This window comes from Sus scrofa, chromosome X (assembly GCF_054392235.1).
Source record: "Sus scrofa isolate SSC_HxYL_T2T_F1_AM1 chromosome X, Sscrofa_HxYL_maternal_Yorkshire_Landrace_v2.0, whole genome shotgun sequence".
Lineage (NCBI taxonomy): Eukaryota > Metazoa > Chordata > Mammalia > Artiodactyla > Suidae > Sus > Sus scrofa.
Window position 1 is genome coordinate 53,849,713 of NC_139401.1, and position 16,496 is coordinate 53,866,208.

Genomic DNA, 16,496 nt, shown 5'->3' on the forward strand with positions numbered 1-16,496 from the left:
TAGTGGCTCAGTGGTTAACGAATCCAACTAGGAACCATGAGGTTGCAGGTTCGATCCCTGGCCTTGCTCAGTGGGTTAAGCATCCGGCATTGCCATGAGCTGTGGTGTAGTTCGCAGACGTGGCTCGGATCCCGCGTTGCTGTGGCTGTGGTGTGGGCCAGCAGCTACAGCTCTGATTCGACACCTAGCCTGGGAACCTCCATATGCCATGGAAGCGGCCCAAGAAATGGCAAAAAGACCAAAAAAAAAAAAAAAAAAAAAAAGAAAAAAAAAAAAAAGAAAGAAAAAAGAAAAAAAAAGAAATTGTGAAAAAGAGTTAATGTTGACATGTATCAAGATCAAATAATATAGTATAATAGGAGAAAAAAATGTTTTAGAGTCATTCAGATTCATACAAATTTCTACTCAGGAATGTGTGTGTGTGTGTGTGTATCATATAGTATTATATATATATGGAAGTTTTAAAAACCTAAATGAAGGGAATATACCATTAGCATAGATTATAACACTTAATACTGAAACTCAAATAAAATCCAAGCACTTTTTTTGTGAAAATTGACAAGCTGATTCTAAGTGTATACTGAAAAGGCAAAGGGCCAATAATGAAGATAATCTTAAAGAAGGACAAAGTTGGTAAATTTACACTTTCAAATATCAATACTTATTATAAAACTAAACTTTGTAAAACTATGTAGTACTCATGCAAGTGCAGACAAACACATGGAGGAAAACAGACACAGAAACAGACACAAACATTTACTGACACTTAATATGTGACAACACTGGCACTGCAGAACAATGATAACAGTGTAGTATTTTTACTAAATGAGACTCGGTAAATTGGATACCAAAATGGAGAAAAAAAATGAATCTTATTGCAGCTTATCTCATGACATTTTCAAAAATTAATTCCATGTAGATTATGGATGGAAATGTGAAAAGAAAAACAAATTTCTAGAAAGTAGTAACATAAAATATCTTCATAATCTTGAGGTATGCAACAGTGTTTTTAAAGACAAAAAGCACAAACCAAAAAGGAAAACATTGTAAAACTGGACTACATTAAAATTAAAACTTCTCTTAGAGTTCCCGTCGTGGCACAGCAGAAATGAATCCGACTAGGAACCATGAGGTTGCGGGTTTGATCCCTGGCCTCTCTCAGTGGGTTAAGGATCCGGCATTGCCATGAGCTTTGGTGTAGGTTGCAGACGCGGCTGGAATCTGGTGTTGTTGTGGCTCTGGCATAGGCCGGCAGCAACAGCTCCAATTGGACCCCTAGCCTGGGAACCTCCATATGCTGCAGGTGTGGCCCTAAAAAGACAAAAAATAAATAAAATAAATGGCATTCTTTTGCAATTATGCTATAAGAAGAATATCTGAAAGCTTGTTTGTTTTTGTTACATTTTCTGATTGCTCTATATCTTGGACACTAATTACCTTTAAAGAAAGTTTTATTTTACGATTCTGGAACAAACAGAAAGTGTTAAACTACTGTCTTTTCTTTAGAAAACATACTACATGCTCTTTTATTTACTTGGACACTCCCACCCCTGTCCCAGAGCATTGGTAAACTTCTAGGTTCCTTCATCTCAAAGTCTAATTCTCAGCCTCAAATGTTGCATGAAATTAATTACCACAGTCTTCGTTCTAGCTAGTGTGTCTATAAAATAAATTTTGTGATCCTGTTATATAAAAAATAAATTTCACATACAAACGTGTAAGCCTTAATAGTTTTTCTCACTGATGAAATGAGAAAGTATAAAATCTCTAGAATTACTTCTAGCACATCTCAGATCAAAGACAATAACCTAGAAATAAGTGAAAATAAAGCCTGTTTCATAACTGATTTTCAAGATTTTTCTACAGTTAATCAAATCTACTTCTCTAAAAAAAATAAAATTAAATTAAAAAAATACCATATGATATTACTTATAACTGGAATCTAATATCCAGCACAAATGAACATCTCCTCAGAAAAGAAAATCATGGACTTGGAGAAAAGACTTGTGGCTGCCTGATGGGAGGGGGAGGGAGTGGGAGGGATGGGGAGCTTGGGCTTAGCAGACACAACTTAGAATAGATTTACAAGGAGATCCTGCTGAATAGCATTGAGAACTTTGTCTAGATACTCATGTTGCAACAGAACAAAGGGTGGGGGAAAAATGTAATTGTAATGTATACATGTAAGGATAACTTGATCCCCTTGCTGTACAGTGGGAAAATAAAAATAAAATAAAATAAAATAAAATAAAATCTACTTCTCAGACACCTGCCAAAATTTTAGTTTAGAATAATTTTATTCTAATGTTTATACCTTAAATATTATAATGAAATAAATATTTGATGATTTACCCTTCCCTTATCAAAATTGTGTTAACTCACAGAAAATGATATTACATACTGTGGTAAACTCTATAAAGCATCTCTTAGAACTCTGTAATACATTGGCTTTAATAGTTTCCCAACTCAATCATATCTTAGAACATAAGGACAATACTTGCCACATAAGCAGTACATAAGAGATAAAATATTTTTTATTTTTTTTATTTATTTTTTGTTATTTCTTGGGCCGCTCTGGCGGCATATGGAGGTTCCCAGGCTAGGGGTCCAATCGGAGCTGTAGCCACCGGCCTACGCCAGAGCCACAGCAACGCGGGATCCGAGCCGCGTCTGCAACCTACACCACAGCTCACGGCAACGCCGGATCGTTAACCCACTGAGCAAGGGCAGGGACCGAACCCGCAACCTCATGGTTCCTAGTCGGATTCGTTAACCACTGCGCCATGATGGGAACTCCGAGATAAAATATTTTTAATGGATTAATGAGTCATACTTAGGTGTAATATCTCAGAGTGCTTCACATATTATGTACCCAAAATATAACTGCTGATTGGCAGCTTGTTAAATAAATATAAAGATGGTAAGATTGCTGGTGCTTTTAGATCACTCTATGCTTCCCTTTAAAATACTGAGGAGGTTTTCTTTAGAAAAATTGACAGTTAAAATGGTTTTGTCTTTAAATGTCAGCAATAAGAATAAAATTTCATTTAGTTGACAATGTAGGATTTCTATCAAATTTACCATTAAATACAGTATAATTCCTGGAGAGTTATTCATGCTCCTTTAATTTTTCACTAATTTTTTTCTTCCACTCCTTATAGAGTTATATCTTTTAGTGGACAGGGGAGTTATAAAATGGAGAGACTTGGTAGGGATTCTCATGACTAGGCTCTTATGCCACCACTTGCCTCACAAGTTTTTCTAGTGACAGAAGTGATTCTGGCTAAGGAGCCACAAGCCAACATCACACAGTTCCAGGGATATTGGACTTTGACGATTCTACTTCTGCCTGCTCAAACTGAGACAAATGCAGGTTAAATTAACTCCAATGAATCAAGTTTTCATGAATTGCTGAAATTTATGACAATACTTCACCAAACTGTGGTGAAGTCTGTGATAATACATAAATTATTTTATATTTTAAAATAGAATACCCACTAAATCTTAAAAGCATAGAAGACAATCAATGCACAGCAGAGACTGCATAACTTATTTTGATGCAGAGTAGTCTGAAGAGGTAATGTTACATCCAGATTAGTGTTTTGCAATAGAAATATAATAAGAGCAATAAGTGTAATTTTTAAATTTTTTTAAATTTTGTGATAATGTGTAATTTAAATTTTTTATAACCACATTTAAAAGGTAAAAAGAAACTGGTAAATTAATTTTAATATTATGTTTCTTTAGGCAAATATATTCAAAATAAAATGTTCTTACCCCTCAAAAAATAAGTAAATATGTGGGGTGATAGACGTGTTAACTAACTAGATGGCAGGAATCCTTTCACAATGTACGCAAATATCAAACCACCACTATGTATATTTTAAATATTTAAAAATTTTGCCAATTATACCTCAAGCTAAAAAATACTCAAATGTTATTCAATGTGTAATTAATAAAAACACTAATGAAATAGTTTAATTTTTGTGTACCAAGACTTCAAAATCTAGTTTGTATTTTAGAGCACATCTCAATTTGGATGCTGAAGTTTCAGTAAAGTGAAATCTAATCCTACTAACACAATAAAGTTGTCTTTAACAGAAAATACTTTAAACCATTTCAGATTATATTAACTTAATTAAAAATTCAGTCTTACAGTCATACTAGCCACATTTCAAGTGCTCAATAGCCACATATGACTAATAGTGACTATAGTGTAGATCCAGATCATTCAAGACATGTTGAGGAGGCCTCTGATAATTCAAAGGGAAACAAAAGGATCAGAATTGTATAGGTTGTTTTGAACATGCCTGAGGGAACCAAAACAAAGGAAGAGGCTCTCTGTTGTTGTTTAGAAAATGGATAAACCACAATATGGATAGCTTATGCAGGAATGACTATGATTTATAAATTATCATTTAACTAAACACCTTCTTTACACATTCATTTCCAAGGAAGACTCCCCCTTACTTACCTCATTCTGTTAATAAAAATATGATTATTACAGTCCCCAAGGAAAATTGAGTTATTCCTAACTCCATGATGATCTCTGTCTCCCACTCTAATGAATTATATTTCTTCCTTTCCTGTCCCACTGAAACCACTCTAGTCTTCATATTTCATCATTTTGTCATACCTGAATTACTGCAAAAGCTCTCTCACTGGTTTTCCTATCCCAATTTCTGCTAATCCATATTGTACACCTGCATTACATTAACCTTTCTAAGATATCATTTTCAGGACCTGACTCCTCTGTTAAAACATATTCACTAGCTCTCATCTATGCTCAGAACAAACTCATCCTTACTGTTTTTTTTTTCGTCTGTCAATCATGTTGGTACCAAATTAAATCTTTCCTGTTTTTGTTCTCTACTTGTTTAATGTATGTGTTTCTATCTCCTCCAATCAACTGTGATTTTCTTAAAGGTCAGAGTTGGATATTACTCCTCTCATAGAACCTTCAATATGTTATGCTGTATTTTGCACACTGAGGCAAAATACATATTATTTTGTAAATATATAAATATAGGTTATATTTATATGTTAATATAATACATATGTATATATGTGCATAATATATATGTATATGTTAATATATACATGTTATATATTATATAAATATATATAAAGTATATAAATATATGATAAATATATTACTTTGAAAAAAATAGTGGAATCTCTAGCTAATAAACTGCCTTCTCATATGTCTCCAAGACATGAAAATTTAGAGCTTGGTTCACAGAGATAAACTTCATAATCTATCCATGTTTCACCCCTGCTACTCAGCATCATGTTATATTAATTATATTACTTGGTAAAAATGCCAAGGATGAAATATTTTTAACTTGTGATCACAACCAACGGAAACCCCAGAAACAAATTAATTTTTGAACCATGTTATTGTGCTTCCAATTAGCAAGATTTTTTAATAAAGCAATGACTGAGGAGAAGCAAAAAGGGCATAGGATTAAATCAAAACATTTACAATTATTTAAAAGGAGTGATAGCCATTTTATGTCACCAACAGAAATGTGACTTCTTAACTTGAAAGTATAAAAAGGTTCACCACTTCTCTAGAAAATGGTATTGAAAGAGAAATTATTTGAACAAGTTTGTTCAGTGAAACCCCTTAGAAATGTCAATATTGTATTTTTGAGAAACGTGACATTTGTCCTTTGAAAATTTAAGCAATGAGTAGGGAACAGTTTATGATTTTTTATAGGAAGGAAGCTGGTTTAAGGAATTAAAAAAAGAAGTCACAGTTTATTCTCTTCGTGTTTAAGTAATTTATTTGATGTTCACTACTTGGGTGTTCATGTCAATCCTTGATGCATGTTAACTGCCAGACATGAAAAATAGTGGTCAATATACGAGGCCTTAATAAATGACAATATTTCTGAATACAAATATTTCCAAAGCATAGAAAGAAAATCATTGAATGAGTAAACACAATGAAATTCTGAGCATTTCTCTGATTTACAAAAGTATATCTACTTTTTGCTTTTCACCAAATAAAACCACTTAAAAATATATGTGTGTATGTGTGTGTATACCCTCATACACACGGTGCATAAACATTTCAAAGTAGCAGATTTTTAGTGCACTGCCAAAGCACTACAGTAACTGTCATCCATAGACATTCACATGCAAACACTACTGGGCTAATACAAATAAGAGATTTAGCTGAACTCCTTAGCAAATCTTTTAAAAAATGGGAACTTTTTTTAATGGAAATAAAACAGAAACCCACTTCTCATCTGAACAATATAGAAAATAATGTCTTTTATCATCTGAGTCATATATACACACAGTATTATCTTAGCTCAGAAAATAACTTCTTACTGTACACACAACTGCAGTGTAAACTCAGTAAATGTTATTGGAAGAAAATGGGCTATGAGGAGATCTGAGGAATAGTGGCAGGAAGACATTTATTTATTCATTAAAAAATCAAAAGAAAGGCATGGGAAGGACTGGAATGCACATACAAGGTAGTGAACTGGGGAGAAAGTAAACAGAAAGCAACTGAAACCAGTTAAAGTAGAAAACAGCAGCTAGTTATAACACAAGAATAAATCATGAAAATTGGATGGTTGGAAAGGGAGGGGTGAAAATAATTTATTTCCTTTGTTTTAAGCTCTATATAGAACTGTCAGTCACTAGCCAAAGTTCATTTGGAATGTCCATTTGCTGAAATGCCATGAGTCACAGCACAGATTCTGCCAAAACTACACACAAGGTTGTTCTGAGCAACAGGTAAGATATTGGTTGTAAAGATGTTCCACAAAATTCAAAATGCTACACTCATATAAGACCAACATTTTACACAATATTCAGCTTCATTTTTTTCCTTTCAACTGTGGGAAAATGCAAACAATGAGCTCTCCAGACTACAGAGAGGAGGAAATCTTCTCTGCTTCATTATATCATGCAACAGCAGACTCAGCAGTCACAGCAAAATCTAACTCTGGAAGCAGAGCAAAGACGGTAACAAATTAATCTAAAGAGGGGTGCAGATATACCTGTGAGCAATGCTTCCACTCCTGACATCAGCCACAGAAATTCCTTGGCGGGGGGGCAGAATTATTCAGTGGTGGGAAAAACTCACTGGAGGGAATTATCCTGCTTCACCCTACCTCTAACAAACCTTATTGTCTGGACCTGAATAGGATTAAATTACCCCAATCTCAGAGTTCCTGTTGTGGCTCAGTGGTAATGAATCTGACTAGTATCCATGAGGATGTGGGATTATTACTTGGCCCCCCTGGGTGGGTTAAGGATCCGGCATTGCTGTGAGCTGTGGTGTAGGTTGCAGAGGCGGCTCTGATCTGGCATTGGTGCAGCTGTGGTGCAGGCTGGGAGCTGCAGCTCTGATTCGACCCCCAGGCTGAAAACATCCATATGCCCCATACGTGGCCCTAAAAAGAAGAAAAAAAAAAAAATCCCGATTTCTTCCTCACAGTAGTAAGGACAGAGAGGGTAAATTTATATAGATTCATCAAAATATGCCAAAACACATAATACTTTCTTTACATATTAAAAACTGCAAAAGGTGAATGAAAGGTCTAAGGTGTGCTAGTGTGTACATTGCTATGACCCTTTGACAGCTAAGAAACCTAGGCTTAGTGAAATTAATTTATTCAAGGCCACTTATGCAACGTGAATTCAACCCTGGGTTTGTTTCATGTCAAAATCCTGGCTGGCAATTTCTACAACAAAGCCTCCCATCATCAAAAGAGGTTAGGGATATAAACAGTGAGCATAGCCAACGCATTTCTTTGCTATATTTTTTGTTAGTTCTATCATTACTTAGGAAAATATTTTGGCACTGAATAATATTTATATTAAACTTTTTATACAAACCTTCAACAGCATTTCTTCCTCTGCTAACAACAACACTACAAGAACAATTCATGATATAGGAAGCACAGGTAATCATGAATTAATGCACAGATCACCAGCAGCTGCAAATATCAAAAGAGAGAAAACCAGACAATATGTGCTACCTGGTAAAAGAACACAACACGATCTTTAAAAAATCTTGCCCCCCAAATCATATTACTGATCTAATCAAGTTTCTAGATCCAACTACCAAATTAAGGAAAAAGAGGGTAGAAGAACTTGACAGCACAGGGACATAATCACCAAAATTTAAGACAGTAACAAATGCTACATGTGACAAAACCTCATTTCTTCAATAAGAATAAGATTGCAAGGAAAGGGAAAATAGGGTAACACACAGACTAAAATGACAATTAAGAGGTTTACTGGGATCCAAATTACTAAAAATATTAAAAACAATTAGCATTTGTGAGACAATTTGAAGTTAGAATGCTGACTGGATATTTATTTACCAAGAAATTACTGTAAGATTTTTTTTTCCAAAAGAGTCTATTCCTTATAGAACTATAAATTACACATTTATGGTTGAAATGATGTGATGTATTTATTTAAAAATAATACTTATAAACAACTTATACAACCCAACAGCAAAAAAGCCAATCAATCAATGGAAAAATGGGCAAAAGACCTGAATAGACATTTCTCCAAAGAAGATATACAGATGACCAACAAACACATGAAAAAATGCTCAACATCGCTGTTTATAAGACAAATGCAAATCAAAACTACCATGACATACCACCTCACACCAGTCAGAATGGCCATCATTAATAAATCCACAAAAAACAAGTGCTGGAGGGGCTGTGGAGAAAAGGGAACCCTCCTGCACTGTTGGTGGGAATGTAAACTGATACAGCCATTATGGAGAACAGTTTGGAGATACCTTAGAAATCTATCCATAGAACTTCCATATGACCCTGCAGTCCCACTCTTGGGCATCTATCCGGACAAAACTCTACTTAAAAGAGACACATGCTCCTGCATGTTCATTGCAGCACTATTCACAATAGCCAGGACATGGAAACAACCCAAATGTCCATCGACAGAGGATTGGATTCGGAAGAGGTGGTATATATACACAATGGAATACTACTCAGCCATAAAAAAGAATGACATAATGCCATTTGTAGCAACATGGATGGAACTAGAGACTCTCATCCTGAGTGAAATGAGCCAGAAAGACAAAGACAAATACCATATGATATCACTTATAACTGGAATCTAATATCCAGCACAAATGAACATCTCCTCAGAAAAGAAAATCATGGACTTGGAGAAGAGACTTGTGGCTGCCTGATGGGAGGGGGAGGGAGTGGGAGGGATTGGGAGCTTGGGCTTAGCAGACACAACTTAGAATAGATTTACAAGGAGATCCTGCTGAATAGCATTGAGAACTATGTCTAGATACTCATGTTGCAACAGAACAAAGGGTGGGGGAAAAATGTAATTGTAATGTATACATGTAAGGATAACCTGACCTCTTTGCTGTACAGTGGGAAAATAAAAAAATTATAAAGAAAAATGCGGATTTCCCATCATGGCTCAGTGGTTAACGAATCCGACTAGGAACCGTGAGGTTGCGGGTTCGATCCTTGGCCTTGCTCCGTGGGTTAAGGATCCGGCGTTGCTGTGAGCTGTGGTGTAGGTTGCAGATTCGGCTCGGATCCCGCGTTGCTGTGGCTGTGGTGTAGGCCGGCAGCTACAGCTCCGATTCGACCCCTAGCCTGGGAACCTCCCTATGCCACGGGAACGGCCCTAGAAAAGGCAAAAAGACAAAAAAAAAAAAAAAAAAAAAAAAAAAAAAAAAAAAAAAAAAAGAAAAATGCCACGTCTGCAAAACACAATAAAATGAAGCACAATAAAAAAAAAATAAAAAATAATACTGGAAGAGGGTGATAATGGAGAGTAGATAAATAAGAATGTCCATGAACTGATAACAGCTGAACTTTAGTGTCAAGTACATGGATGTTCATTTTAATATTATGTGCATTTTATGCATGTTTGAAAACAAGCACATGCAACATCACTTAAAATTGTCTTAATTTTTTTCAAGGAAATAAGCATCTTATCAAGGAATCACAGAGTTGAAAGGACCTTAGAAACAGGCTATTCAAACCAGCTCATTTTATAAATAAGGAAATTAAGGCTCAGATAGGATAAGTGACTTGCTCAGGGTCACACAACTTGTCAGTTCCAGTCTCAAGATCAGAATTTAAATCTCCAAGCTTGCAGCCCAGGGCTCTGTTCTTTTTCAAACCTGAAAGAAATGACTGCAGTTAAACATTTAGTCTAGAATTCTTAAAATCGAGTGTCATCAATAAAAGTAAGCCACGTGGCAAGGAATGAAGAGAGTTTAGTTTATACCAAAAATGAGCTGCCAGTCACTGTGATAAGATCTGTTTCTTTCTGAGACCCATGGTTCCCTGCTGGATTGGAGAATCCAAACTGGGTTTCTTCCTCTTGTCCAAAAAAGTCAGAGTCAGGATGTACATTCCATTCCGTTTTGGTTGGCGGCAGTAGTTCTGAGACACTGCTTTCACAAAGGGTGCTTGAAGGAGTCAGAGCATCTGTGTCTGCTGTTAGCTTACTGCTGGGAGTCAACGCCTGGGGCTCTTGACTCGAGTTTTTCATAGCCAAAGAGCCCAGAGATCCCAATGTCCCCACACTTAGAGTTGAGACATCATCCATATCTAAGGGGCTCTGCTGAAAACCGGCGGCTGTTGTTCCAAAAAAGAGTGAGGTATCCAGACTTTGAGGAAGGTCACCTGTGGCCATCAAGGCGGGAGGATCCACTGCCTGCCCTAAGGAATTATTATTACTAGCAGGGACATGGTTCCCTGCCAGAGTTGAGTTCACAGAAGCCACATCAATAGTCAAGATCCCAGAGTTCACCAATGCTGTGTCCAGGACTGCAGCAGAACTATTACCAGGTGCATCAGAGAAGAGAGACACAAGCTCTGCCTCACTGAGGTCATTCTGCCCCTGGCTGGTAAGTTCACTGCTGGGCGTAAGAGAATTTGCAGCTTCTAGCTGAGCTAGGAGATCCTGGCGCAGGTTGTGCCTTTTGGCCATGTGGGTCTTCATGCTATGCTTGGATGTGAAGAGTTTATTACAAGTGGAGACTGGGCATCGGCTTTTCCAAGTGTCCACATCCTGCAAGTGTTTTTTGGAGTGAATGTAGAGACTACTGCGAGCAGAGAACCTGGCACAACAGCCCTCCACGGGACACACAAAAGGCTTTGTGCCCAGGTGGGTTATGCTGTGGCCTTTGAGATGCTCGGCCCTTGTGAAAGATTTCCCACAGCCTTCCACAGGGCACATGAACCTCCGATCATCATCGTGCTTCCTTTTGTGCCTTAGGAGTTTGGACATGCTGGTGAAGTTCCAGCCACAGCCCTCAAAATCACAAAGGAACGGTCTCTCGCCAGTGTGGCTCCGAAGGTGAATTTTCAGCCTACAAGCCTTGTCGTACTGTTTGCTGCAACCAGGGAAGGAGCAGGAAAAGAGTTCCTGTTCCCTGAAGTGGGCGCGGTTATGGGAAAAGAGGGCACTCACTGTGATAAACGTCTTCTTGCAGCCCGAAAACGCGCACTGATAGGGCCTCTCTGGCTCAAAGTGGCTGCGCTGGTGGGCGCTGAGTTTGGCCTGTGTGGGGAAAGTCTCCTCACACACCTCACATTTGAATGAGTTCTCCTGTTCGTGGCCCTTCATGTGTGCTTTGAGGTTATACACGGTGGTGAAGCTCTTGCCACAGCCCTCTGCAGGGCACCCAAAGGGCCTCAGTTTGTCGTGTGACTGCAGGTGTCTCTTGAGCTTGTACGAGGTGGTGAAAGTCCAGCCGCAGCCGCCCAGGGGGCACTTGAAGGGCCGCTGGCCCTGGCTGCTGCTGTGCGTCAGCAGGTGCACCTTCAGCTGGTGCTTCTTGGCGAAGGTTTGTCCGCACTGCGCCTCGGGACACAGGTACAGCACCACGCCCTGGCCCGGCCCAGGGGGCCCGCGGGGGCTCTCAGCAGCAGCTGGGCCCTCCGCCTCCGCCTCGGGCGCTGGGGCCGGCGCGGGTTCCGCCCGCTCGGCCAGCAGGAGGTCTGGCGGCAGCTCGGGACAGTCGCCAGGCTGCGCGGCATGCGGGATACCCGCTTGCGGGGCGATCAGACCCCGGGGCTGAGGGGTAGGGGCGACCCCAGGCGCCCAGGCTGGCGGCGGGGGCGTGGCCAGGGTGAGGACGCCGTTCTCCAAACGCAACAGCAGGTTTTGGTTGTGAATAGTGACGGTGCCCGCGAAGGCCGCGGCGGGGCCCAGGCCTGGGGCGGGGATCGGGGCCAGGGCCGGGACTGGGGCGGGGATAACAGACAGGCAGCTGGGGCCCAGCGCAGGGCGGCCCTCAGGGTTCGCGCCGCTTTCGCCCCCCTGGAGCCGCGGGCCCAGCCCGGCCTCCTCCCTCCACACGGGCCCTGCGGCCTGGCCCGCGCCCGCGGTCTCTACGTCTCCACCCACCGGGTCCAGAAGCACCAGGAAGAAGTCATCGCCGCCGCCACTGCCGCCGCCGCCGCTGCCGCGATCGGGCCTAGGCGCCGACGGGCTCTGGCCGGGGCCCGAGGAGGCCGCACGGGCCTCCTCACGCCGCCGCCCGGACCCGCCATCTTGGGGGCCCCGGAGCAGCAGGAGGCGGCGCGCGGGGGCCTGGCCCGCCCGCGGGTCAGGACCTCCGTGGATCCGGCCGCCGCCCCCGGGGCTGCCAGCGCCGCCGCCCTGTCGCGTCCCGCGAGCCGGGAGCAGCCTCGGGATTTCCATCTCCGCGTCCGTGAGACTCCACTGGAACCAGAGCCGCGGAGGAGGCGCGACCCCGCCCCCTGCCGCGGGCCCGAACACGTTCCTGAAAGGAAAAAAAAAAAAAAAAAAAAAAGTGCAATGCGCAGAAACTGGCCCTATCAGATATTAAAACGTGTTTAACGCCACCGTGATTTAAATATTCTGGTACTGGGTCTCTAGAACAGAATAGAAAGCCCAGGGGCAGAGCCTTTCGTGTACATAAATAAGTTCTACAGTCCCAATTAGTGGGAAATCAAAGAGGTCTTCCCAGGTATAGGGGAAGTGACCGTTCACTCAGAAAATGGTGCTGGAATACCTTAGGTGTCTCTCTGCTAAATGCAACGTAATTCAGCACCTCAGTGTATGTACCAAAATAAACACACCCCCCGCCCTCCCCAGTGCTAAACATGGTGGTTTGTACCTAGCATGTGTTAAACATTGTTTACTGGCTGGCTGGCTGGGTTGATAGATGAGAGAAAATTCCTGAGAGAATACACTGTGTGTCAACATTAAACTGCCATGGTGCTAGCAATTCCTACTGAAAATGCTGTCTTTTAAGAATTTTTCAAGGACAACTTCCGTAACCCAGAATTGTCTTAAGCAACGTCCTCAGGAGAAACTGTCACATAGTTAATTTTTTGTTGTCGTTCTGCTTGGTGTAGAGGCTAGAATGAGTAAGAGGTGGGGCCAAAACAGATTAGCACTGTTCAGCCCAACAACACAAAGCCTGGAGGATGAAACATTTTAATTGAACTCTGGAAAACCCAACCCACTCCTGAGTTCTCCCTATATAAAGTGCACAACCTGAACCAACTCGTTGCTCTTCCAACGTTGTTTGCACCTTGGCAAATTTCATGCCCAATCTCGCAGCGTGATGAGGACATTCCTCAGCTTACTCTAGATTCCCCAGCACATGGAGGTCTCTGGACAAGAGCGCCAGTTAAATGTGATAGCTTAAACCCTAACCCTAAGTTATTGCAGTGGACTCGCCTGAGAAAAAGGCACAGATGGCCATGCCCAATAGGCCCCGTGTGCCTTCTTGCATTCAAGTCTGGTGGCCTCATCTCATTGTTATGGATTTGGCTTGTGATGCCTAAAGGTCTTATTAACGTAGATGGTGATCCTTCCAATTTTTCTGCCATCAGTGAGTTGGGAATTGATATGGATACAGGGTGAATTATCTGGCGAGAGAAAGGTTTAGAGTGATGACCAGATTATGGGGTACCTATAGTTTAAATAACCCCTTCTTCCCCCCCTCCTCGCTTTTAAAGATAATGGACATTTGCTGATGTCTTGATGAAAAGATCAACTTCTTCATCCATAACAACTCAAACCTCATCAAAATTTCTACATCGCATATTTTTCTATTATATTTTTTGGAGGAAGCATTTTTTCAAATTTGAGGTATAGAGGAGTGCATAAAATATTATCTGTCACGTTTAGATAGTTTATAAAATTTACAATTTACACCCATATTGCCAGGACCATGGTCAAGAAATAGACCATCATGGCCAGCCTTCCAGAATACACCCACCACTTCCTCCCAGTCACAACCCACACCCTCCCCTATGGAGGTAGTCGATATCTTCACTTTGTGATAACCACTTCAGTGCTTTTTTTTTTTTAAAATACAACTTTACAACTTTTGTATGCATCCCTAAACAATATAGTGTATATGAAGTTATTTTAATGGAATCATACCATGCCATTCCTAGTAACCGTAGATATTTTGTCTCCATTGTTGACTAGCATTCCAGTGCATGATTTTAGCAAAGTGATTGTGATATAATTGTACATCCTACACTGGATGGACATTAGGGTCGTTTTCTGGTTTGGGGCCATTATTATGGACAATGATGCAATGAACATTTGTGGGCATTTTTCATGGGACTCATGTTTAAAAGTCTCAGGTGTACATGTAAGAACAGAACACTGGCCCATTGAGTGTGCACATCTTCAGCTTTTCTACATGATGCTGAATTATTTTCTGTTTGGTTGTACCAATTTACAATCCCACCAGTAATACAGAGTTCCTGCCATCCTGCAGATACTCATCTACACCAAGTATTGCCAGAACTTAATTTATTTTTTACTATGATTATTAACTTTTTGCACATTCTCATGTTTATGAGCCTTTGGGGTTTTCTCCTCTGTGACAGGCCTATTCATGTTCAACTCTTTCACACTTTTCTATTTTCTATCTTGTACTTACTAACCCAATGAGTTGTTTACATGTTTGAAATACCAGTCCACTGGTGCTTCTTTCTGTGTGTGGCCAAGATATTCCTTTGCTTTGTTGTTTGTATTTTCTCTTGCTTTATGCTGTGCTTTGTGAACAGAAGATCTTAATTATAACATAGTCAAATTTTTCATTCTTTTCCTCATGGTTAGTGCTTTCCTGTTTCAAGAAATTGATTCCCATATTCATGGTTTGCCTTTCACAGTTAGGTCATAATCCACCTACAAGTGATGTTTGTGTATAGTGTTGAGTAGGTTTTCCCTCTCTCTCTCATATATATATATATATATATATATATATATATATATATATATATATATTTACCAATGTTGGCAATTTGAGGGCTTTAACTGCACTTTTAGGCTCCAAAATGGAAAAACATTGATGGGAGAAAATCTGCACACAATGTTGCTATTCTTAAGTGACAAATGATCCATTCTTTAGTGATGGAACTGGCAACTTATACTGTGAAGGGGAGACAATTTAATTTAAAAAAATAAAAAACTTTATTTTGAAGTGTCCAAAAACATACCACTAAGTCTGTAGAAAAAAAATACTGTAATAGTCACTCATCCATGGAATCTTGTACTCTCTTCCTAGTAGTGCCGGTGTATAAAGCATATTCACCTCATCTGTTCAAAAGCCAACAAGACAAATTAACCGACAGCCTTCTGTTCACACACAGGACTTGGCTGGCTTCCTATCCCAAGAACCCTGAGACCTTGTACAGGAGGACCTGAATATGAACAGTGAGTTTATCCTCTAAATGCTGGTCGGACCTGCTGCCCAGACTGTCTTAACTGCCACCCTGGCAATGATGAGACACAAATGTGAAATGTGAAACTTGTTCACTAACAGGAAGTGCAGCTCTCTGAAGCTGTCACCACCAGGCATGTACTCTCGCTTGGTAGAATTCACTGGAAACCAGGTTTTGTGGAGGTACACACCTCCAATCTGTGTAGCTACACACCTCCAATCTGTGCAGCTGCAGCTGCTGTGTCTCTTCCTACAGGAGGAAGGGGAATTTGGGAGCTCCCCATGAGGCATAGGCTGGGAGGAACCCATCAAGGGTCACATCCTCCCACTGACAACAGGAGTGACCCTTAACCTGTCACTCCTGAACCCCGGTGAAAGAGTAGAAGGGAGAAAAAGGAGGAAGTGTCAACAGCACAAAGGTACAGTCTTATTCTCTGTGGTGTTCACTCCAACCTGCCACTGTGTTCTGCCAGAGAATGCAGAGCGAGAGCCAAGTTTTAGTAGTTCCTGAAAATCCAAGTATTTGTTTCTTCTGATGCAACTAAGAGAAGAGGGGATAGGGCCAGGGTACAATCTGTGTTTACTCCTGGGGACCAGTTGTGCTTTGGGCAAACTTGACAACTGTTGGACTGCAGAAACCTTCCCCATGCCCTGTATCCGCACTCAGAACATAATCAAATTTCTGAAGATGCCCAGACTTTGTTACATTAACCTCCAGTTTCCCCTCAAGAATTGTATGGGTGCAAGAGTTTTCTTTTGCTCTCCCTTTCTTCTTACTACAAACACCCCA

The 16,496-nt window shown here is 40.5% G+C and overlaps 1 protein-coding gene across 1 annotated transcript; it reads right to left on the reverse strand.

The window, feature by feature from the left end:
• Nucleotides 1–5,762: 5,762 nt before the first annotated feature.
• ZXDB (zinc finger X-linked duplicated B) lies at nt 5,763–12,775 on the reverse strand. The gene has a single exon (XM_003135136.5). It carries the CDS (start codon nt 12,691–12,693, stop codon nt 10,261–10,263), a length of 2,433 nt encoding a protein of 810 aa, XP_003135184.3. The 5' UTR covers nt 12,694–12,775; the 3' UTR covers nt 5,763–10,260.
• Between the last annotated feature and the right edge of the window lie 3,721 nt (nt 12,776–16,496).

What these genes read in the sequence shown, in the direction of transcription:
- ZXDB (XM_003135136.5), bottom strand. Translation starts at nt 12,693, where the DNA reads ATGGAAATCCCGAGGCTGCTCCCGGCTCGCGGGACGCGACAGGGCGGC.